Raw genomic sequence first — 25,049 nt, 5'->3', positions numbered from 1 at the left:
AATTCAGACTTCAGACTATAAAACTGCATAACACAAGAAACTTCACATTGTGGCAAGATGAGTTCAAGGCTATGTGTCTCTAAGCTCTTTGTATCAGCATTAAATAGTGGTTTTTTCTTGCAATAGTGTCCTTGCTACTATTGCTTCTACAGACACAAGCAAACTGTATGGGTTCCAGCTTCTAGGAAAGGTAACCCAAGCTGGTATTTGCATTTGCAAAATTTACTGTACCTTAAAAAACAGATGGCTGCAGATCCTGTAACAGGACAAATCTGCAGAGTACAGAACACACAGAGCAATTATGAAAGCGAAATGCAGCAGACCAGACACTTCTCAGTCTATTATTGGTTCAGGGTCATATGTATTTTAGTGGCTGATAATGCATGACAAAGAAAATCCAAACCAAGAACATGCAGAGCAACTGCGAAAAGGAGACACAGCACACCAAACACTTCTCAACCTATTATTGCCTTAGTGATACATGTATTTTATTGCTGATAACGTATGACAAATAGAAATGCAGAGACACATACATTGCTTCAATGTGATTCAGCTACATTGGGAACATATACATGACTGAGAAGTATGCACACGGTCATTTTTATGTTTTACTACAACTAACTGAGTCACTTGCTTTAGGCAAGAAACCAAGCATTGCTGTAAGCAAAACATCATAGAAGATGAATATAAGCATTTATGAAGAAATATGTATGTCATCTTCAAACATCAGCTGAAGACTTACAAACTTCTCTAAAAAATCTGTCTGAAGTTGTATTTCAGTTCTAGCTCAGTATGACATCTGTATCTACCTTACAGACTTAATTTTATATGAACCTACAATTATCTGATGAACAGATTCACACCTCCTGTAAAGTACTGTACTAATTAGCAGTTTATCAAGATCATGAGGTAAATAAATTAGCACTGTTGTAATATCAGTGAAATCACACTGGCTTAAAACTGGTGAGAGTGCCAAGTCAGGCCTCTCAAAGTTCTCTCTCTTGCTCATTGCCACAGCGCAGATGAAAGCTAGTTACTCTGTGCAGGTGTTCAACCATACAACACCATGTTATCTACGCTAAGAAACATACATTCCTACTTGATAAAAATTCAATGAAGAAGAAAGAACTACATATTCCCACTCGATATAATTTTAAAAAGCAGAAATAACGGCTCCACACCCCAAAGCAGTTCCTTGTAGCTTCTCCTGTAGTCTACAGCACAGCTGTGGAACGTTACTAACACACTGCACAACAGGTTTACAGTATCCTCTTGCACAGCCACCTCCAATCACAGTTTTTCTCACCACAAAAATACAAACTCCTAATTAAAATATCCACTATTGTAATTTCATTTCATCACTCATTTCTTCCTGCACACGCACACACACAGAGTTCTCCAGATGCCTGGATTCCTACTTCCCAACACAACTGTTTAGGAGGCCTGGATCAGGCATTCTTTCTAACCTATATGGGCCAGGAGAGACAAGTGTGGCAGATAAGCTACTTCAGCACCCACACTTCCAGTTGCCCCTTCTTTGCACCAGTGCGAGGAGCATGGTTTCCCTTATATCCCAGTCCAAATGAAGCACCTCATAGGGTCAACTCGGGGACAAGAAGCCATTGCACCTAGACAAACTGAAAAACTGAATAGTTTGACTGTAACAAAGTGGTCCATAAGAAGTCCCCATGGTACCTAGCATGCAGTTTCACTTCACATATCCTGGAAAGACACTCTAAGAAGAAAAGCAGAATTAATACAAAAGCTTGAGACGGCAGGGTGATAGGCAGGCCAGGCTCGGCCTCACCCAAGCAGCACACACACAGCCACAGGAATTTCTGCCTCAGCAACCCATCTAAAACAGTCACACACAAATCCATATTCATGGACGAAAGATACCTGAGCAAAGGCTCTATTAAGCCAGCCAGAAATGGGTTAAGATTTTAGGTAAAGAAAACCAGAAAACACACGCACACTGTCCCTCAGAAGTCTCACCATTAGAGGGTAAATTACTGAGAATTAACTTCTGAACAGACTCACATAACTATTCTACACAGGTGGCTCAAGTCTTGCTAAAGGTACAATTGATATTACAGAAGAGATAGGCCTGCTGGTCTTGAGCTACGCGGAAAAACCTCTGCACTGCTGTGTTTATAAGCTCGGAGCACTATCCTTCTGTGCAAGGGAGCACTCCACATCTAAGAGGATCACAATTAATCGCCCAGATAGTACTTGGGTGTCAGGCAAAGCAATTAACTTTGAATCAGGGAGAGGGCCAGCAGACTGACACAAGACAGCTTTTGACTCCAAGGAAGGAAGATTCAGAAATAGGTGGGGAAATGCAGAAGCAAAGCCAAAACACAAGCTGCATCTTTTCTTACTTTAAAATTACCATCAGCAGACACAAAAGAAAGCAAAACAACAACAGAGCTTGACATAAAAATTATGCCTTCAAACAACAGCTTTTTCAGAAGTGCACACACACTGTTGAACTTGATAGTGTTTTGTTTACCCTTGCTAGTAAAACTGCAGACAGAGGTCAGGAAAGGAAGGAAGCCCTAAACCTGCAGGACAGTAAGATGTACAGAGGTAATCACATAGAGCATACAGGTGTAGGCAACAATTGGGCCTGGCCCAAAGTTAGATTTCAAGATAAATAGTACCTTCTTGTCCAAGCTTTTGAAGAATTTAGTAAAGTACATTCCCACTCACTAAAAGAGAAGTTGACATTATTTGTGTAATGCTCTACTCAATGTGTGCCCAGATTCCTGCTATATGCACCAATAATTTTTTCTAGGAACTTCCCAGTCAATCATTAAAAGAGAAAGGATGTACAGCCCATGCCCTATTTCTCCTTCTACCCAAGAACTACATACAATGCAAAACCAGACCCCAGCATTCAGCTCGAAATACTACCACAGTGATTTAATTCCTGGGCTAAAACATCATGAATGCCTATGCAGGACATTTAGTCTTTTCCACCCCTTTTTGCAAGATCCTGAAATTGCCCAGGTGGCTCTGGATTTCCAAACTGTTCCGATATGAATCGGACTAGTGACGTCAGCAGAGCCTATGATTAATGCAGGAGCAGGGAGTCTACAAGTCAAAAGACTTAGCTGAACTCCACAGTGAATAAAACCAGATTTACCTTTTCCCCTCAGGCAGATTCCCCATTCCTGTGCTCACATAGCTACTATGACCTCAACAGTCCAAGAATCAAGGACCCATGAACAAACAAAAAAAGGTCACTTATACGCAAACATTTGCTGAAGTGCATGCTTAACGTACACACAGGTTTAGTCTTAACCAGTACTTCCTCCATGCTCACCGTGTTCTAGTTCATCTATTACCACACTGCCTTTCTCAGATGTTAGACTCCCCCCAGGATCAATCATAGCTCCAACCAACAATCCTAAAAAATCAACTAACCGAATGAAGAGAACAAGCACTTAGTGGCAAATCCCTTCAATTTTACCTCCTTAACTTCACAGATTAAACAAAACTTCCTAGGTGGACAGCTACAAACAGAAAAATAAGTTCAAAATAACAAAGTCAGTCCTAATACAGCTAGGAACGACAAACACGGCACATTGACCTAAACCTTAAATCACACAAAAAATACTCTAAGCAGCAGTGGTTTTCTCCTACTATCACACATTGGACAAGAAGATTCCAGAGAAGTACTAGCTCCAACTCAAGGCATCTGACTTTGGGATCCTGATATACCATCCTCCATCAACTATATCAGAACTCAGGCTCCCAACTCTCCTTGTTTCCAACTGTGCTCCAGTTAGGTGCTCAAACAGGCAGAAAAAACATCCCCTGCCTACAACACCTCATGTAGGCTCTGTGCTTTAGTTATCTTTATGGACTTCTGAAGTTGCTCCAGCCGTCATAGTTTTCATCAACATATTTAGTTATCTACCCCTTTTCCTACAAAAAGCTCAGGAATAAGTAATTTATTAAGGATATATATTCTCTTCAATACACAACTTTTGCTTCCAGCTCTCTCTGGACACCTTTAATTCTTCAATAATTCTCTGACAGTTTTTGCTGTTGAATGGCAGAATGTGAAGCCAATGCTACAATTGCCAGTTCAGCAACACAAGAGAAAACTGCAACATGCTCAGAAGTTAGATGATCCTGAGGCTAAAGACAACTAACTCTGCCTTAAAGAAATTACTGAATCCTGACTGCCTATCCATTTCTGAATATTCAGCTGAAGAGACAGTAAATCAACAACCATATTTTCCCCAGGTTAAGTACTGCCAATTCCTCCAGGATTAGAGCTGTAAAAAAGTAATGGGCCATACACCGTTTGAAACTTTCACAGTATTGGTTAAAAAAAAAACCCACAGAATCACAGATGACTATCAAGTATTGTAGTACTATTAGATGCTCTGGATAAGAATCAACGGTAATTCATGGAAGGAAAAACGGAAAGACAGGAACAGGTGCTCCTTGTTTCCACCAGCTGGTCGGGTCTCGCTTTGGAGGCTGAACTGCATAGCAGGGCACTCCTGCTCCTCTGGGCACAGCACTCTGCTCTGGTGCTGCGCTAGGGAAAAGGAGGAACACCTGGAGCTCTGCTCCTCCCTCACCCCTGCAAGTGGGACACGTGCTACAGCAGGACCTGGCTGAACTGCAGAAGGCAGTTCAGAGCAGGACATGAATCAAGATTACTACTATTGTTTTCAAACACTACCAAAACCTAACTTTTTTTTTTATTATAATAAATGTGATCGATAGCTTAGGAATGATGGCACTTCTCCGATAGTACTGTATGAGCCATAACAACACGAAGTCATTTAATGACACTTAAGGTCACTTTCATGTTTTTATGACTGTGTCAGCATGAAGAAAAGACGACAGTCAGAAAGGAACAACAGACTGGTGGGGGAAAAAAAAAAAAACCCAACCCAAAAGTCCTACATCCATCTATTCATTAAGGGTGCAATCAGTTCAAGATGGATTTGAATTTCAAATCGCTGCTGACCTCAAGTAGGCCTAAGTTCAAAGTTCTTATTTGGTAAACCAAGAGTAGCAGTGCTAAAACTACAAAAATACACCTGGAAAACTATCAGACATTACTAAGCATAGTAGATTGTTCAAGGCTTTGTTGGGTTTCTATGTTGTTCTGGCACAAAACAAGTATTTGAGAGAAGGAATAGGAGAGAATTTCTTATAAGCAATCAGAAATTAAAGACCACCTTCCTTTAGCATATGCCAGTGATCACTTCAGTAAATGTTTTTCTCCAAGCAGCACTCCCTGGAACATGTTCCCAATTTACAAGACCACAAGCCCCACAGCACAGGCAATAAAATGTGTGTAACACCAGGCAAGTTCTTCTGCTCTCTCCAACTTGGAATGCATTCTCTTGGGTTTCCAGAGTGTGACAGGAAAGTAGAAGTACTGTGGCTAAACACAAAGACATCCCTAATACTTCCTTCCAGACGCTGGAAAATAATCTTCTTTTCCCAAAGTGATTACACCCATAGGCACATTAAAACTACAATTATTGGTTTTCCTTCCCTGAAAACTTGCAAGGGAAGCAACAGTGGAGAAAACCATGCTCATGAGGCTCCTGACCAAAAGAAATGGGAAACAGAAGGGCTGTTACTCCTTGCTTCTATCCAAGACAGAAAATATTAGCCTGCAGAAACTCCCATTTCTGGGAAAAGGCTGGAAAATTCTTGCCTTCAGGCTCCCACTTAGGGTATAGGTTTCTAAAGCTACCTAATTTTGTCTAGACTGTGAAAAGATGGGCATTTGCCAGGTGAATCTAATTTTGGATACATGTTTTTTTTTACACAGCAAGTCCTCCACCATTTCTGGCATCTTCTGGTTCTGTGTCTATCGTCTGGGTATCAACAAACACCTCATTACTGCCTCAGAGACAACTGAGCGCGCAGCTGTATGTGCTTGGCTGGCTGTTGATTAGATTAGAGTGCTCCTCAATGCTACCAGTTGGCACGGCATGAAACCTGTGAAAACTCAGACCCTCCCAAAAACAGTGTTAAAAAGAGACCAGAAAGTTCTAGATTTGAGGGCTGAAGCAACTGCCTCCCACAGAAAGCCCGCTTCTCCCTGAAGACCATTCAGCATCACAGAATGCCCGTCAGCCCATGTACTAAAAACATCAGATAACACCGGCATTTTCCACACTGCCTGGAAACAGGGGTTTTTTGCCTTGAAATTGCCTCATCATTCAGGAACAGAAGTAGAATGTACCTGTTGATGTAAAACGCTCCCTAGTAAAGGACCAGTCCCAAGGCCGGTGCCAGGTGCTTCTTGAAAATGTCCGCTCTAATGAGAGCCAAGAAGGCTTTCAGATTAGCCACAGAGGGCAAACCTCCTTCAAAGAACTGCTCTCTTGCTGAATTACACTGGAAAAATCAGGGAGAAGGGAAGAAAAATTCAAGTAGAGATGGTGGGGTGACAGATCCTGAATATACATAACTGGAAGATACATCTCCAGGGGAGGGAGAAGACGATCCCTGAGGGACAACTGAAGGGGAAGCCCAAGGAAAAGAGTTGCACGTATCAATAAACATACACCTCTTTTTTTTTTTTTTTTTTTTTACAGCCACATAACTTCTTCAGTACCTGAGCCCACTAACACAACAGCCACACAAAGAGATGCTTAACTCTCAGGAAAGTCAACCCAGGAGCAATCCCTAGGGCAATTCAAACAAGGATTGGCTGCCTGAAAGGAACATAAGAAAGAAGTCCATGCACAACTGTAGAAGAGGCAGGTAGCCTTGCTAGTTAGCCAAATAAGAGACCAAACCAAGCAGGAGGCAGAAATACATTTGCTAACACCGTGGCTGAAAGCATGCCATGGCCTATCCACAGCCAGCCAGACGTGGGGGGGGCTCCGAGGTCACAGCATGACATTTCCTCCACAGGCAGCACATCTGAGAGGCACTTGTAAAGGAAGAAAGGACAGAGTTTCTGAGCTAAGAAACGCAACTTCAGTGACTGGGTATATAAACAGCTAAAATGGGAAACCACCTACGAAAAATTCACCTTCAGACTGGCATTTGCTTTGAATAAATCCTTAATAAAACCACACATCTAAAACCTCCAACAAAACTGAGGAGGATCAAAAGTGGAAGGAACAGGAACACGTGTTTTTTAAAGCTTCCTTTCTTCAATTACCATAAGAAAAACACCTTTTAGAAGGGTTTGCATTCAAGTTGTATCATAGGGCCTACAGAAAGATAGTTTAGCTAAGGTAGTGAAATGACTACACACTCATCCAAAGCTATGTTGAGCTACATCTTTACAACATAGTTAATAACTGCTTCTCTTGCTATTTGTTCCAGGCATAATCATTGCAGAAAGAAACCAAAGGAAGACCTCTGCTCCCCTGATTTTCAGCAGTCACTGGTTTTAGACTTTCAGCAGCTGCAATGACTCTACCAACCAACCCAGCCTTTTCACAAGCTTCACACCAGTAATACTGACTGTACAGGTCAGATGCAAAACCTCTATTCTTCACCAGTGAAGACCCATAAAACAACCCTGCAGACAAAGCTATCCCTCAGGGCCATTATACTTCTGTGGCACCAGCATGAAACAGAGCCACAGTTGTCCAGTTTGAGTCCATCCACCTTCAGTAGAAATCATAGATTTTGAGGACTTCCATAGGATATGCAACCCAAAAGCTTACCATACTTTCACGGAATAATCCCTACGATTCCTAAAAGACTACATTTTAAAAGAAATTAATGTCTTTCAAAATACAATGCATTCTATAAAAACCCACTAAAGAGCATAGACCTGCTACAATTAATTATCTTGACTACTAAGATAAGGAAAAAGCACAATTAGAAAACTCCTTCTTGTGAGCGTCTACTTTCAGTGGTTTTACTTTTTTAATTGCTTATCAGGATACAATTGGCAAAGTACATATACTAGTATGCTCCGAATAAAATCTGAGCGCATATTCTGACAGTGCACAGCAGAAGATGGTAGCTAGCACTCCGAATCTGCTGCTTGGACTGTCCTCAGATGTCCTGCCTTATGCCTCCGTGGATGGGTCTGGTACAAGCTTCAGCTTAAGTCACTCAAATCCAAGAGCTCCAGCTGAATGATTTACTGACTTTAACATCATGGTAAGAGGATGCCACTGGGCTCTTGTTCCTGTAGCAAACAAAGCATTTGGAAAATAAGCCCACCTATGGTGCCCACATCAATTTTTCAAAATAGGTAAGAAACCACTTGTGCTTAACACTGCAAGCTTCCTTCAAGCTGCCTTTTTTATATGGAGTAGGAGGACCATACAAATTTCGATTTTACATCACATATGAACTGGGTGCATTGTATTTTTTCCAAAATGAAATAAAATACTTCAAATATAACAGGAATTATGTTTTGATAGAACAGTTTGACCAAGTACAGGGAAAAAGATAAGATTCCCATGTTTTGGAGACAGAAAATATATTTCAAGTTTTATGAGCTATGGGATTATTTTTTAAACAGCAGCAGCAGCAGCAAAATGCCCAAAACAAAACACACACACACAAAAAGGAAACACCACCCTTATGACTTACAGTTTCCAGAAGAATCAAATGTCCAAAAATTCTCTTAGATATAACTATGTGTGCTTAATACTTAACACTGTTCTGAAACGGTCACTAAATATTTGCCAAAGGCAGCAATATTTTTGTATAAATTGCTGATCTTTTGATATTACACCATCAGACAAAACAGTAACCGAGTTAGTGCTTGTTGATATGACGGTGAACTGAGCATATCACTCTGTATCCTGTCCAATGCACACAAAAATCAGAGGACTTCAAAAGATAATGCTTTTCATCTTAATGTACTCCCAGTACCCTGCAAGATCGCAGCTCCAGTCAGAAGCTAACATATCCTCCCAGCTGCTTCTGCACAAGAACAGATTAAGCTCTTAAAATGCAGAGATCCAACCCCAAATGAACACAGGAATGTCAGTAGCTATAAATCCTAGAAACCTGGGTGAGCATCTCTGGTCAGTGGCAGTACAAGAGTCAATTCCAACAATGTAGCTATTTGTCTCTTCAGTCCCCTCCATCTCTACAGCAAGCTTATACTAACAAACCACTGCCTCTGGAGGAAACAACAGCCTATGAATCTCTGGATTGAAAATTACAAGCATCTGCCAGAAGCAGCGCAGCATATTTGGGGGCCGACAGTGACTTTCACCTCCAAAATGCACTAAGCTGTAGGACGCTCATTTATAAAAACAGACTGAAGCTTCAGAGCCTCCCATGGGATGTTGGGAAGAGGAGATTAATCTGGAGTTTTTTCCAAGATAATACACAGCACCTGAAAAAGCTCCACAGTACACTAAAACAAAAAAAAAACAACCAGCACACGCATCCTCATCTTTAGTAAACAACAGGTCTTGCCAGTTATTTTCCAATACTTTCACAGCATACATGGTAGTCCAGCTGATACGGTGGACCTTCACTCTAAAGATAATTCAGAGCTGATGCTACATGATGCAAGTCCTTTGGACAAAGTTGGTTACTTTTATTATTTGCTGCTGGACCTTACTGTCAGTAGAAGCCAGTCCCACCAGGGGATCCTGAAACCATATGCCAGCGCTTTTCACTCCTGCCTAATTCTGTATACAATCTTCTTTCCTCTGCTCAGAATAAGACCTACATATGCAGTAAAAAGATGCTACCAGGAACACTACATACACCACTTTCAAATACAGCCTTTTAAAAAAAAAAAAAAAACCAAACACACACTACAGACATTTTGAGTACAAAGCAAGCACTGACAGTAGGCTCACACTGTGAAGATACATCACGTACCAGCAAAGACAGGGGTCAGAGAGAAGACAAGGCACCTAACCAGTCAGGTTTCCTTGGCATTGCAGACCTGGTAACAGAGTGCATGCACACACAGCAGTCCTAAGAAGTAACTCTGCTTTCACAAGGGCTTGGGTAGTGTGCGCATTAAGTAACACCTAAGCCACACACTGAGCAAGAAACCAAAACACTTAAGACCTGATCATTATTTGAGCACCATCTGTTCTGCATGCTGAACAAAACAGGATAATCTAATCATCCACGTAATAACTGTACATTAAGATATCAACTGCGCAAGCAAGCTTAATTCTGTCACTTCCTGAACCCTGCATAGCTCAAACAGCTTTCCTTCCACAGCTGGTACATAAAATTTTCTTGAAAAAGTAATCTGAACAGCACACCACCTGAAACATCATGCCAACACCCATGTACATCACCTGTGGGCTTAAAAACTTCACCATCCTCAGATGGCCGAAGGATAAACTGCTCCCATAGCAGACTGGTGAGCTATTGAAGCACATCCAGCCAATGGGTTCAGACAACAAAGTGATTGTAAAATTAGGACATTGACTGATTACAGTCTAAAAAATAAGTGACTTTGCAAACAGCTATTTATTATTATCCTTTCTAGTCTTTATTAGATTAGTCCCAGTGTCTACTCTATGCTCACTCTCCACCTCCCTTCTCATGGCAGCAGGTTTTCAGCAGAATTAGCTCTCATCTACAGCCATGCCTAGCTCAGACCTTCGGTGGTTCAGTTCTGGCCTGTGCTCAGGCCTGGGTATGACAGACCAAAGACGAGCCAAGGGAAGACTACAGCAGCCAACACAAGGCAAACCTATGCTGACCCTCAGTCCTGGACCAAATGTGGTCGATCACCCTTCAGCAACAAGCTAAGGCCTTTAGCATTACCAGATGCAAAAGATCCAAACGTGCTTTGTACCAGTGACATTCTTCCAAGCTAAGCTCATACAAAGCGCTACCGAGCACATGCAATCCAATTTCCTAAACGTCTGAATTTTGCCCATATTTGCTGTAATGAATATCTTTCCAAGTGTTGCATTCCTGACATCAGGCTCAGCCAAATTCCGAAAGAGCCAGGGACATCAGAGCTGCTCGGGAAGGGGCAGGCGTGGGGGAAGGAACAATGGCCATAACCTTGTTCTTAAGCTATTCTGTCTGAAGTTGTCATGAACTATGTATTTAGAAAATCAGACCTGAAAACATCTAAGCATATTCTAAGCTCATGCTGAACGTGGTTTCCCTTTTTTCGCATTCCCTATATTTTGTACTTACACTGGGGGGGGAGGGAGGAAAAGAGGAACATAACTGTTTCCAACTATAAAAATCCGTTCAACATTTGCAGTAAAAGAGGACTTGGGCTTATGCTGGAGAGGTGGTCTTTATTGTCCAGAAACACCTCCTTCTGTAATTGCTGAGGAGAAAAGGAGAGTTTTTCCATCTCAAAACAGCTCTATGGAAAATGATAAGAAAGGGACAAAACAGATAAGCAAGAGATGTTCATCGTTTCAGCATATATCCGGTGGGTTTCATCCCTGAAAGTTTAATTGTAGCCCTTTATAAATCAGAGTCACAAGAAAAATGGCCATTTTCTCACATAGACACAATTAACGCAGATCCACCCCGTACCAGCAAGGGCGGAATGAAATCCCATAGCTAACCACCACCGCATCTGCTTTCACAGCACCACAGTACCGCCCATTAACATGGTAATTCATTTATTAAATGCAAGCAAACACATATTTCTGGAGCAGATCTCTTGATGTGCAATTGGCAGAGAGCTACGGGGAGAAGACCTCAAAGGTGTATAAAATTATACACAGTTAAAGAATTTTTTTATTGGTTTGCAGATAGAAAAGCATTTTATAACACTATGCCATTGCACCTTTACATTTCAGCAGTTCACACTGTCACTGAAGCATCACTTTACCGAACGACCTCCTTACACCAGTGCTAGAAGTTCTTGCTCACTGTGGGCAGCAAAATGATAGTCAGAGGGCTCCAAGAGAAGAAAGGGAAGAAACTGGTTAAAAGTTCCACCAATTTCTAATGCCTTCATAGAATTATCTAGGCTCCCTCTGGTGGGGGATTTAAGGCAGACTTTGTTACAGTTTGGTGTATGAGAATAGTTTTGAACCACATCATCTTTTTCTTTTGTAAAATAAACCTTGTTAGGATTGGATTCTGCAATCCTTGGAGTCTCTTGTGATGCTTCAGTCACAGTATTTTAAGGTAATGCTTTGTTTCTGGCCATAAGCTCCATCACATAAAGAGCAGCAACCTTTGATAAAAAGGAGAAAATACCCTATTTTTAAAATGTGAGTCAGTGGCTTTGTACTCTAAAATCCTCAGAACATTTCTCCATCCTTACTTCAGCCCTCCAGAGCCTCTGCAGAACCACCATCCCTGTCCCTGATGCGGAAAGAGGCCAAAGAGAGATCTCCCTCCCCAGACTACACAAGAGATCTACAGCTGTACAAAAGAACTACCCCCAGCACCCGATTTCCATTTCTGTGGCTTACATATTACTAAATCCCAAGTCTCATATCCCACCAACAATGCCAGTGTCATTTATTTTCACCACCGTAAGACAATTCCAGTGTGCTTATGTATCTCTCTACAAGACAACACATGCACACAAGAGTCAAGCCAGCCACCCCTTTCCTCTCTCTTCCCCCTGAAGTTGTTGATGTAACCAATTATGGTCAACAAGGAACATGAGAAGCTTTACAAACACAAGACGACGTCAAGTTTGATATTTTTAGTATCTACCACTAAACATATGTACTACATATTGCCATCAAAATACTTCTTCTGTCGCTTTATAGTAAAATTTAAGTTTTTTTCTCTTCTAAACATAGTAACAGATGTTATCAACATTCTGCAGGCTGAAGTCTTGATTGAAAAAAAAAAATAAACGCAGAGAGGTAGCATTTAAAAATTAGGAAAAACCCACCCAACTCGATATAGGAAAACAGCAACCTGAAAAAGACGTCCCTCACTGTACAGGAAAACCAGCGTAAGCTCTTTCAAGGATGGAGTCAATTTTATCTCCGACAGCCCTTACTGTGACTCACTAACTTTTTTTCCTTAATAAGACCACGAATTGCATCACAGCAAGTGTGTCTAAAACGAGCCAGAGAATTCAAAAAATTATTCAATGGCTAAGAAATAGAACTTTGCTACGTAGAGGAAAACAAGTCTAATTCTCAATTTGTCCTCATGCTTTTAGAAAGGAAGGGTTGCAAGATTATAGTAAGAAATATTTGCCTTTTCTTCTTTCTTTCCTTTTTTCTTTATAGATACTGTGGTCCAAGGACTCTGAATAACCTCATACAGCCTATCCTGGACGACGAGTATAACTCATTACTATCTGACAGATGGCAGCTGAAGAGCAACCAAAATTCTGGGGATATCTGGGATACAGTTGGCACCGAAACTAGTCTCAAAGGTTAGAGGAACCGTTCCTCATCACTTCGTGTTCTTTGGGACAACTATAAAGTTTTACCACAACCTACCGTTCGCAAGTTATGCAACACATATAGGAAGGCAGCTTAAGAGCAGTAATTCCCGTTCAGTTCTGCAGGAGGCTATTAATGAAACCCAAAGCAAGCCTCATCTCATTTGACCAGAGAGATTACTACCTTATTTTGTCCCGAAAGCATTCCTTTCGGGCCCAGTGAAAAGCAAAGCTGTGCAGGGAAGCAGGAGAGAGTTATTTACAGTTCAGGAAGACGGGCACGATCCCCTCCCGGCTCCTGAGCTCCCAGAACCCCCTCCCAACGCCGCGTGTACCCTGCGCGCTGTCGACACCGCGAGCCCGCTCCCCCCCGCGCGGCCACCAGCCAGCGCTCCCCGGGCGGGCCGGCACTGCAGCGCCCGTGGGGGGCCGGAGAGGCAGGCAAGCCCGCCCGCTCCCCACGGCGCCAGCGGACCCCTCTCCCGACGCCGCTCGGTTACGCCTTTCCCTCGACAGCAGCCAGGCACTTGACCCCGGGGCCGGCGCCCGCCTCCCGCCTGCGGGCTGCCCGACGGAAAGGGGCCGCGGACGCGCTTTCAGGCTCGGGCTAAACCGGCCGCCGGGGGCGGCTTTCTCCCCCGCCGCGGCAAGAGCCGGGGTCCTCCCGGGGCCGGGGCTGCAGCAGCCGGGAGGGGAGCCCGGCGGGGCGGCGCGGCACTCACCGATGCCGAGCCCCACCACCACGCGTCCCCCCAGCAGGGTCTCCTTGTCGCGGGCGGCGGCCAGCACGCCGGCCCCCGCCGTGAAGAGGCCGCTGGCCAGCAGGATGCAGGGCCGCCGGCCGCACAGCCCGTTGAGGACGCCGCCGGCCAGGGCGGAGAGGGCGGCGGCGCCCACCGTGCTGGAGACGAGCAGCTCCTGCCAGAGGGCGTCCAGGTTGAGCTCTCTCTTGAGGAGCAGCAGGGCCCCCGACACCACGCCGGTGTCGTAGCCGAAGAGGAAGCCCCCCAGGGCGGAGAAGACCGACACCACGTAGACGAAGCCGGGGGTCTCGTCCTGCTGGAACTGCCGCCGCGCCGCCCGCTCCAGCTCGCCGCCCGACGCCGCGCTGTTGAGGCTTGAGCACGACTCGGCGGCGATGAGGCTCCTCTCGCCCGCCGCCGCCGCCGCGCCCGAGCCGGCGGACCCGTCCGCCTGCCGCCGCCGCTTCTCGCCCATCAGGTTGCTCAGGCTCCGCAGCGTGTACTCCACATTGTCGCTGGCCTTGCGGGACATGGGACGGCCGCGGCAGCTCCTGCCCCAGCCGGGGGAGGGCAGGCAGCTGAGGCGGGCGGCTGCCGGGCGACTCTGGCTACGGCGGCGGAGCGGCGGCTGCCGCTGCTGCTGCTGCTACTGCTGCTGCTGGCGCCGCCTGTCCTCGCCCCGCCCGCCCGTCTCGGGCCGCGCTCAGCCGGGTCGCATAGTCCCCCCCGCACGCCACCGGACAGACTTGAGGGGAAGTTGCCCGCCGCGGCCGCCGCTCCCAGCGCCAGGCGGAGCGGGAGGCGGAGGCGGGCGGGGACGGCGCCGGACGCCAGGGGGCGGGACCGATCAGCCCCGCCCCGCCCCGCCCCGCCCCCCCGTGGCGCGCACGACTGCGCAGGTGCAGCCCGCCGCGCCTGCGCACTGAGCGCCGCGCCGAGGCCGGCGCCGCCCGGGGTCCCCGGCGGGAGGAGCGGGGGAGCGGGCGGGCGCCCCGCAAGCCCGGGGTAGCTCACCCAGCCCGCCGCGGTGCTGGGGCTCGGCTGGGGGGTGCCGCTGCCGTCGGGCGTGCTGCGCCTTGGCCAAGCGGCTGACGTACCCCCGAATCGCGGCTGACTTCCTAGCGGGGTGCCTTGCACGGGGGCGGCGTTTGCGGTGTTCTGCGTGCCCGGTGGCAAAAAAAGGGGAAATTTCGACCGGTTGTTGGGAGAGGGACCGGTTTGTTAGCGTATGGAAGAAGGGTTTGCCGCTTGTTCTCACGCTTATGCTTCAAGCGGGACTAAGCGTTTCCATGGTTCCATCTTTAAGCATTTTTGCAGGGATTTTCGCCGGGGTGCAGAGGAAGAGGCGGTGCGGGCCGGGCGCGGGGCTCCCGCCGGGGGAGCCCCCCAAGGCGGGCAGCCAGCGGAGGGAGGATTTCGGTGGGTGATGGGAGCGGTTGTTCCCGGCCCACACCTTGTGAGCAGTGCCAGCCACAGCCACGTGAATTTAAATATTACGAGAGGGAGCAAAGTCCAACGTGGACACCTCTGCGGCGGTTTGCCTCTGCCTCACAGCAAGCTGTGCAACGCTGATACCGTGGTCCAGATAACACCGACTGAATAAAACAGCGAGCAGAGGTTACTGAAGTGAACGGTAGTAACAATTGTTTATGTAGTTAATCGAGTTAGTGATAGATGTGTCAGTGGATTGATGCGTACAACAGGGCAGCTTCCATGCACGGGCATGTGAAAAGCCTGAACTAGGTAAGAATTAAACACATGTTAACATTCAGTTGTTTTTAATCACGCTTTGGGTAACACGGTATGATTGGCGCAGAGCATTCCTTCCTCTTGTACAGACGGTTAGGGGCCCGCTCAGCACTAGAGCGAGAAGCCCTTCCCAGTTGTACCATCAGAAATGAAGCTATGTGCCACAAGAAGCTGTCCCCTCGGGTCCGGCAGCTCTCCCCGAGCAGACTGGCTTACATTACAATGCTGTCAGGAGAGAGACTGTAATAGTCCAGAAGTCTCCAGACTTGCCCAACAAGCTCAGCACTCAATGCTTTTTGTATGTAAGCCCCAAATAAAAAACATGGGACACCGCATTAAAATCACACCAAATCCGTAGCCTCCTAGAAGGAATGCTTTCACAGAATTTTGTCACAATAGCTGGGTGTCACAAAAACCACCTGTCTTAACAGCCATCTCAGAAGCTGGAGGCATTCTGTATATTACAGTTAATAGAAGTTCAAGATAGCTAACAAAAGTTGGGGGCTTTTTTATTCTATCGCTGGCCCAACAGTCACAGACATAATTTCTCATCAGATCATGCTCTCAAGCTAATCTCTTAAAAGGATTCCCTGGAACACAACAAAGAAGTTCAGCTGCAGGACACGCTACAGGGAAGACTGACTTCATGAGAAAGAGGGAGGAATCGGTTGGTTTGTGTGTGGATTTGTGTTACCATGATCATCTCCATAGTACTGGATTTCATTCATGATAAGAGCTGACTTATAAATGATTTCACAGTAATGAAAGACATAGTAGGTATGATTAGTAATCTAAGACAGGGGACGGGGGGTCAGATCCAAAGAAGGATTTGGGTGGATTTTAGGTATTATGTTATGCTTTCAAGAGATTAAATGTTTAACTGAAGCACTGTTTAGATTTGCAGCATTGCCTCATTCTCTCCTTTAAGGTATGTTTGCACAATTGTTTGCCAGGTAATGTTGTGAGCTAGATCAAAGAACTGGTCCAGCTTTAAGAAACTCAATTTTTTTGTGTTTCAGCAGAGAGCAGGAAAAATTGCAAGATTTTCCTGCTTTTATATTGTTGATGCATGGCATACTTCAGAAAACGTCTTCCAGAAAAATGCTGAGCGCATGTGCCCAGAACTCCCCAAGACCTGAACAGCCTGGAGTTAGCGCCTGTCTCTGTTGGCACTCAGAGACATGTGGACAAGTACCTAAGTCTCCTGGGGACTTCAGTCCAGCCAAGGTGCAGTGAGATGCTGTAGGTCTTTTGTGTGATAGCCTAATGGTTGATAGCCTCACCCAGGAGGTGGGAGACCCAAATCACAGATTTGCTTCAGCCCAGGAGAATTTAAATCTCTCTCTCACCTCTCAAGAAGATTGTAGGTTAAGTGGGGAAAAGATGGAATCTTAAAGGAAATAGGGTTGATGTGCAGACAAGAATGTGAGAGTCATGGGGCTAGATGGACAGAGAGGCTAAAAAGGATCTGACTCTGTGGGAGAAGAAGCTCCAGCCTTGTCAGCGATGGTTGTATTCTTTACAAGAAATCGTGGTTGAATTAGTAGAGAATAATACAGGGATCAAATCCCCGAATCAATAATTCTTCCCATCTCAGTCGGTGCTGTGGGGGTGGGCGTGAGGGCTTTAGCCTCATGTGAACTTTAGCACTACAGTGTGCAACCTCTTGTGTTTTTAGGCTTCTAAACTAATTTCTTGTTCGTTATGTTATGGTGCCTTAACCTCTCATAAGGAACCTGCTCTGATACTCGTATTATTTTGCCACAAGCGAAGTTGCTGTGTAAGTTGAGAAATAGCACTGTGCTGGGCTGAGGGAAATCACCTAGCTAAATGTGCAAAAAAGATCAGCAAATATGGTTTATAATAGCAGCTTATATAACGTCTGAAGCCTTGGGAAAGCACTGATAGTGATGCCAAAATCTTTTCTAACAAGTTAAGTTGCATGCTGTTCTTGAGGTTCAGGAACTTTTCTCTACACAGAACTATACATTATCAGTACGCCAAGGAATACAGTTAGGTGCCACTTTATATGAAAAGTATTTTTTACCTTTGACAAGACACAAACCCTGATCCTGTATCACACCAATTTGTTGAGTTTGCAAATATGTATTGGTAATATAAGGTTGAGGGTATAAGGAACACTCTAGTTTAAAAAAGAAAAAAAGGAACTGTAAATAGGAATTTAACACTAGGAACAATTTTATATTAGCTGTGTATTGCCTTAAAACTTCCTTTTGTTCCAAAATTCATCATATTCTTGCACCGTTGTTTGGTCTGTTTGGAAAGAAGACACTTTCAGATACATCCCATAGTTTTCGATCCTGGTATAACATTCCTTCCCCAGCCATTTTCACTATCTGGACAGAGTTATTTTGTTCATTTATCTGAATATCTCATAGCTCTCAATGCAGTTTTAGTTATTTGTAATCCTTCCAGTGTTTGCTTTGCATTCTCCCTTAGACATACAGATCCCGATTAGACTCTACTCCAGTCTCTCAACAAAAGTTGCCCTTCATATATATACAAGCTCTCCTCAATTGAATGCTGTTATGTGGAGCTTTAATTCCTAGCTATCCCAGCCCGCAGGGTGACTTTTAGCCAATTATTTACCTTTTACCTTGGTCATCTGAATCTGTAAAACTGGGACAACGCTATTGACCTCATTTGTAAAATCCTTTCAAAGTGAAAGTAACATTGAAATTTATTAGCAAGGAACCTACCAACACCATGCATTTAATCCTACTGGTCAAGTGTTAAGAGGTAAATTGGCTAACAAGTACAAAGAGTTACCGCATTGGCACTGGAAAAGGGTGTGGATGATGGGGATTGCAGAAAAAAGCTGAGAAAACTGTGGGATGACGCATTCCTTGCCTGACAGGCAGAGCTGGCAGCAGTACAGCTAAGGTTGCCTAAGACTTCACACCACAGGCTGTTATAATCCCAGGTAACTTTACCAAAGTAATTGTTTGAGCTCGCATTTTGCATAATTGCTCTCTCTCTCATGCTAAACATATGAGTTCCAGCAAATCCACTTCAAACCCCTTGAAAATGCAATTGTAAGAAACACACGGTTTTGGAAGTTAATTTTTTCTCTCTATTTTCGAGATCTCCAGCTTTTTCATGCTTTAGAGCAGGGACTCAACTTTTTTGGCAGGAGAACAGTTCCGTTCTGCCTTTGGCTGTCAAAAGAAAGATCTAATGAGATTTGACTGAAACAAAGTCTCCGATAGTCAGCAGCAACATGTGTGAGAGCGTGTTGCTAAATCCAAACATGCCCCGAGCAGGTCTGCGGCCCTTGAACTGACAGCTGACAGGGAGGTCACTCCGCATAGGCGTCCAGGGTGAGATTCCAGTAGCCCATTTAGATGCATCACTTTAAAAATCAGGGCCCAACACATGCTGAACGTGAGTGGCGGTGCAAAATGGAGGGTGATGAAAGACTTCTATTATTGTACATTTTGGAATTTTTACATTTGTGTACTTGCAGAGACGGTTTGTGAGGTTACAATCCTTGCCAAGTCATTGTTATCCTGTAAAAGTTACAGTTGCTTACAACACCTGGCAGCATAATCACGGCCTTGGCACAACACTACCCACAAGATACTAGGGAAACACTACTCTTGATACACTGTATCTTCAAACAAACATTTGCCAACAGAAAGCTCCTTGAGTGCTGCAGTTAAGCCCAGGAGCACAACAGGTCATTTCTCAGTCAGCTCAGATTCCTGGGATCGGAGGGTAACCCTCTCTTCCAACATCCAATCATCTTCCAATGCCTGGTGTACGTGAAAGGCATATGCAGGAAGAAGAGAACGACATGCAAAAATACCAGTTTCAGTCCAAGCCCCCTTAATTCTATTGTTCACTAAGCAAATTTGATTTATGAGATTCACCATTCCTCTAAAAGGTGGACAGTACTTCTAAACCAAATCCTTCTACAGATTATGTAAAACCAGCACATCAGTTGTCCATCATTTAATGAAATAAAACTGAAAAATAAATCAGAAAGGCTTTTAGGCTTATGCATGCCTGCACGCTATTCTGCATCTCTAGAAAAGTAACGGCTGACCCAGCATGAGTGCGCTACTTTATAAGCTCTCACCTCATCAAAGCAAAATCTCAACTGTCGAATTAAAGTCCCAAGAAGTGGAAACCATCTGTTTTAAGCAGCAGGTTAAAGGCTGGTTTTGCTGTCAGCCCTGACATTGCATTGCCTCCGAGCAGAATGCTATACAGGAGTGCTTTATCCCAGGTTGCAAATGAAACTGGAAATAGACTGGGAGGAATTCAGTCACTGACTCATTAAGTTGGTCATACCCTCTGGATCTGACAGATGGTGAATCCGTCAAAACTTGTTTGGTGTGGTTTTTTGGAGAGAACTGCACAATGAGGGACAAGCAAGTTTGAAATAGTAATTGGACCACATGAATTCCTTGTGCAAAGGCAAAACATGCGCAGAGAGTGCCTAAAGTGGACTGATATGTGCCAGGACATCATCCTGGCATGTGGAAGGTGAAAACCAGCACTTTATGTGGCTGGGAAATAGGATGGAGCAGCAACAAGCTGGAACTTTTATTTGCCTCCTTGCTTATTTCTTTCTGTATCTGTACTTCAAAAGTCCTATTTCCACCAATGTAGATAGGTATCTTTTAAAAATCTATTTTGTTAGGCTGCAAGTATTAAAATCTGCTACATTTTTTAAATAGGTTCTCTGTGAAATGTTTTATGGAACTCCCTCTAGAAATTTTAACAAATTCCCTGACAAGCATCATACCTGCCACAGTGATAATTTCAAATATAACATTAAGCACTCATGAAAATTGCATTAATAGTGATTCTTGACCCCTTCAAAGCAATTGATATGGGTATATGCTAATCTCATGGGAAGGTTAATGCCATCAGTAGGAAGTGTTGAACAGTCACTGATATTCATTGCAAATTAATGCCACTGATTTTTAAAAAGATTCTGTGAGGTCAGGGAGGACTTCTGCTTACAATCTGACACTGCCACGTGGCCCTGGATATATCTAGGAGGCGCTTCTGATGGTACTTTAGGTGAATGAGAGTGGGAGTTAAATGCACAGGGTCTCTTCCCAGAGGCCTTCCAAGGTACCGGGCTGTTTTCATTAATGATGGAAAACTTGTGTACCTGCTTCACTCTACAACTACAATTGTATGCCTAAATAAAACAGATTTAATCCCACTTCTGCTTGCGTCAAAAAGGCAGCACTCAGAGGCTTCCCTCAGGTGCCTGTACACTGATGCACCGCCTCTGGCAATAAGGAGGAGCAGCTGCACTGCCAGGCACAGTTGCAGGGTCTTTAACATCCAAGTCACAGACTGTGGAGTGGTGCACATGGCTTGAATGGGGCCACGGATGGGTGCAGGATGTTTAGGAAGACAGGCAGATAAAGCTGGCAGCTTCATGCTTTCTGTTAAGGAGCTCCTTGACTACCCAGTGCCCCAGTATCAAACCAGAGACATGCCTGCTGAGAGTTTCTGGGTCAAGATCAGAGGGAGGAGGAACCCGGGGGATGTTGTGATAGGTGTGTACTACGGACTGCAGGCTGGGAGGAGGCAGGGGCTGAAACTTTCTGCAAACTGGAAGACTCCCACTCGGAGTCCTTACTGGGGATTTCAGCCACCTGTTTGTCTGCTGGAAGAGCAGTATGGCATAGGCAGGCAATGCAGGAGGTTCTTAGAGTGCAGTGCTGACATTTTCTTAATATAAATGCAAGAGGGGGGCAGACATGGCCGCCTTCTTAATGCTGGATTGACCTCCTGCTGAGGAGCAGGGAAGAAGTGGGCGTGAGAGCAGTCATAGAACACTGCTCAGGCTGCAGCAGCCTTGAGGTGATGGATGCAGAGGAGAGCCAGGAAGGTAAGCAGTGGAGAGACAGGACTCCGGGCGAGCAGGCTGACTTACTCAGGAAAAAGCCTGTGGGAAGCAGCCGTGAAGGGGAAGAGTCCCCAGAAGCACGAATTATTTTTTAAAGAGAACTTACTGAGAGTTCATGCATGAACTATCCCCTTGTGCAGGAGCATAGGAAACTTCAGCTGACAGCCTATTTGGCTAGGTAAGGTCCATCCTAATGAACTAAAATATGGACAGGGAACATGCAGGAAGCAGGAGCAGAAAGCACTGCTCAGGCACTTCTGGGTAAAATCAGGGAGGCTAAAGCCCACCTGGAACTAACATTATTGAGGGACATAAAGGGTAGTAAGGTAAAAAGAGATACCTACAGGTATCTGGGTACATGGGCCCGCAGGTGGATAGGACAGACAACATGCTGACAGACAACAGAGAAAAGGCTGAAGTAATCAGCACCTTTTTTTGCACTAATTGTCACATGTGAACTGTGCTCCCTGGCCTTTGCACATATCGGCACCGGCTGAAAAGAGAAGGGCGTCAGGGAAGCAGCAGTTCAAGACCACTGAGACAACTTGCATGTATTCAAACTCATGGAGTCAGGTGGTGGTCACTCAGGAGTGTTGATATTGTTGGCCAGTGTCATTGCAAGGTCACTATCTATCATCTACAGAAAAACATGACAAGCGGAAGAGGACCCTAATGGCTGCAAGAAGGTTAACATTAGATGTATGTTTAAAATAAAAGCAACAAGAAGGCTACCAGGGAATGTAGGTCAGCCTGATTAATTCCCCAGGGGAAGATGGTACCTGAATATGTCCTCTTCCTCCTGCCTGTGCTCAGAGATGTTGGCACAGGTCACCTAGTGCTGTGGTGGAGCCACAGCTCACCTGTGCCAGGTGGCACCTGTGCTGAGCTCCCCCACATTTTTCATTCATGCTGGAAGCCTCGGTGCAGGTGACCTTGAGAGGTGTCTGAAGGCAGAGAACCACTCAGTGCAGAATGCTGGGCTGCTGGAGCAGACCCTGGCAGGTTACACGAGGGGCTCATTTCCACTCCATACAGACACCCAGGGTACCAAGGGCACCAGGTTGTTCCTTGTTGTGGTGGTGCATCTCGCCCTCTCCCCTGGGCTGCATTACAATCTCAGGAACCGCTGTTACTATGTGTAATGAGTTGGGCAGTTAAGCATCCCTTGACCATGCTAGCAACTCCTGCATGGCTGAGGTGGGAAATGGCACTGACTACCAGAAACACTCCTTATCTGAATCATAACATCCCCTAACAAGCCTTGGAACATTAGTTATCTGAACCCAAGTGGTATCATAACACTGTCGCTGGAATTTTTCAAAATTCCAGTAATTACCAACTCAGGTTGTGGCCAGGATGGAAGTTTACTGATGACTAAAGCAAATCACCTCTGACCCTATGAACAGTGGTCCTAAGTAAGGCCCTTTTGAGCTCTCCTGGTCTGCGGCAGGCTGCAAACAGCATCACTATCCGAGTGTGATGCCTCCCAGAACTTGCAAACTCCCAAGTTTTCCAAGTTAGAAGGACCATTGCCAAAAGCTAATGACGAAACCTGGGCTGATACTCCTACTCCTCGAGGCTCAGCCCTTCACCCATTGAGAAATGCAAAGGCATTCAACATGAATATTTCACAGAACTGAAGGGAAACTTTTAACAGGTATACCTTTGTACATTTATACATACATATATATATATACATACACACATCTATTCCTTTGTGTCTGTGTGCATGTGTGCGTGAATTGATTTAGGTACCCAATATGAAAGTTAGCATCTCAGATCAGTAATCAAGTCACTGTTGTGATTGTAGTAAATTCTATTGGTTCACTTTGTAAATGATAAGCTAGTCAAAGATTAAGTGCTGCTGGAATCTTATGATCAACATTAAACTGTGAATAAACCTTAGACATCCTTTACATATAAACCACTGGGCAAATCTGACACTAAGATTGGATCTAGCTGCACCTTAGCTCTATTAAGAGTTTAGAAAGCAAGGGGATCAACTCTGAGCCTTGTGACTCAGTGGGTCTCCTTTTACCCTTTTACATCTTTAGTCTCTGTGTAAATCATTTCAGCTTAATTTTGATTTGATTCTTCTTTTTGAGATTTATCTGTGTAGTAAGTAATAAATGATAAAAACCTGGGAGTAATGGCTGATACACCTGAAGGCTGTGCTGCTGTTCAGCCAGACCTGGACAGGCCAGAGAGTTGAGCAGAGAGGAACCCATGAAGTTCCACAAAGGCAAGTGCAAGGTCCTGCACCTGGGGAGGAACAAACCCATGCACCAGTACAGGCTGGGGCTGACCTGCTGGAAGGCAGCTCTGCGGAGAAGGACCTGGGAGCCCTGGTGGGCAGCAAGTTGCCCATGGGCCAGCAGCATGCCCTGGTGGCCAAGGAGGCCAATGGGACCCTGGGGGGCATCGGGAGGAGCGTGGCCAGCAGGTCGAGGGAGGTTCCTCTGCCTCTGTGCTCTGCCTGGTGAGGCTGCACCTGGAGTGCTGTGTCCAGTGCTGGGCTCCCCAGTTCCAGAGAGACAGGGAACTACTGGAGAGGGTCAGCGCGGGGCTGCAAAGAGGATGAGGGAACTGGTGCATCTCCCTTCTGAGGGAAGGCTGAGAGAGCTGGGACTGTTTAGCCCGGAGAAGAGAAGACTGAGAGGGGATCTTACCAATGCGTGCAAATATCTCAAGGTTGAGCGTCAAGAGGACGGGGCCAGGCTCTTTTCAGCAGTGCCCTGTGACAGGACAAGGGGCAACGGGCACAAACTGCAGCACAAGGAGTTCCACCTGAGTATGAGGAAAAAAGTTTTTCACTGTGAGGGTGACAGAGCACTGGAACAGGCTGCCCAGAGAGGCTGTGGAGTCTCCTTCTCTGGAGACATTCAAAACCTGCCTGGAAGCGACCTTGTGCAACCTGCTCTAGGAGAAGCTGCTTTAGCTGGGAGTTGGACCAGATGATCTCCAGAGGTCCCTTCCAGCCCTGACCCTTCTGTGATTATGTACCACCAAACTTTGTGAAGTCGCACTCCCACAGATTCATATTAAGACTATTTTGTTAACACCTTTGATGGTGATTCTTTAAGCAATCTGAAACACTCACTTGTGACACTTGTTATCCCTGGGACACTTACCTGAGGTAGTGCAAGGGTGCCCTGGGTAAGAAGACAGCTTTGCCCTTCATGCAAGGGTTTTTTTCAGCACCAAGAGTGCACGTGGCATGCATGGTGCTGGGACCACACTGGAGAACTGTGTGAGGTTGAGAACTGCAGCTGGTGCAGCCACTTTCATACTGCGTGCCAGGAATGGTCCTGGGAGCAGCCCATTCCTAACTATTGCCAGGCTTTGTCTCAGGTCTAGTCGGTTTGCT

General features: G+C 45.4%; 1 protein-coding gene and 2 long non-coding RNA genes across 4 annotated transcripts in view; 1 reads left to right on the top strand and 2 right to left on the bottom strand.

Moving 5' to 3' along the window:
• Nucleotides 1-14,831, bottom strand: part of SLC2A13 (solute carrier family 2 member 13) — a 169,355-nt gene extending 154,524 nt beyond the window's left edge. For both annotated transcript variants that reach the window (XM_056341392.1, XM_056341393.1), the window contains exon 1: nucleotides 14,014-14,831. In XM_056341392.1, the coding sequence (XP_056197367.1) occupies nucleotides 14,014-14,566 (553 nt within the window). In that variant the 5' untranslated portion in view covers nucleotides 14,567-14,831. The remainder of the gene's footprint in view (nucleotides 1-14,013) is intronic.
• Nucleotides 14,832-14,990: 159 nt separating this feature from the next.
• On the top strand, nucleotides 14,991-16,552 carry LOC130150428 (uncharacterized). The gene is made up of 2 exons (XR_008822229.1): nucleotides 14,991-15,777; nucleotides 16,368-16,552. It is a non-coding gene; the product is annotated as an uncharacterized LOC130150428 (long non-coding RNA).
• Nucleotides 16,553-19,351: 2,799 nt separating this feature from the next.
• The window catches only part of LOC130150427 (uncharacterized), a 65,237-nt gene continuing 59,539 nt past the window's right edge, over nucleotides 19,352-25,049 (bottom strand). Inside the window, exon 4 of the long non-coding RNA XR_008822228.1 lies at nucleotides 19,352-24,469. This is a non-coding gene — a long non-coding RNA (uncharacterized LOC130150427). The remainder of the gene's footprint in view (nucleotides 24,470-25,049) is intronic.

Source organism: Falco biarmicus, chromosome 5 (genome assembly GCF_023638135.1).
Source record: "Falco biarmicus isolate bFalBia1 chromosome 5, bFalBia1.pri, whole genome shotgun sequence".
Classification (NCBI taxonomy): Eukaryota; Metazoa; Chordata; class Aves; order Falconiformes; family Falconidae; genus Falco; species Falco biarmicus.
This window is presented reverse-complemented; position numbering and strand designations above follow the sequence as displayed.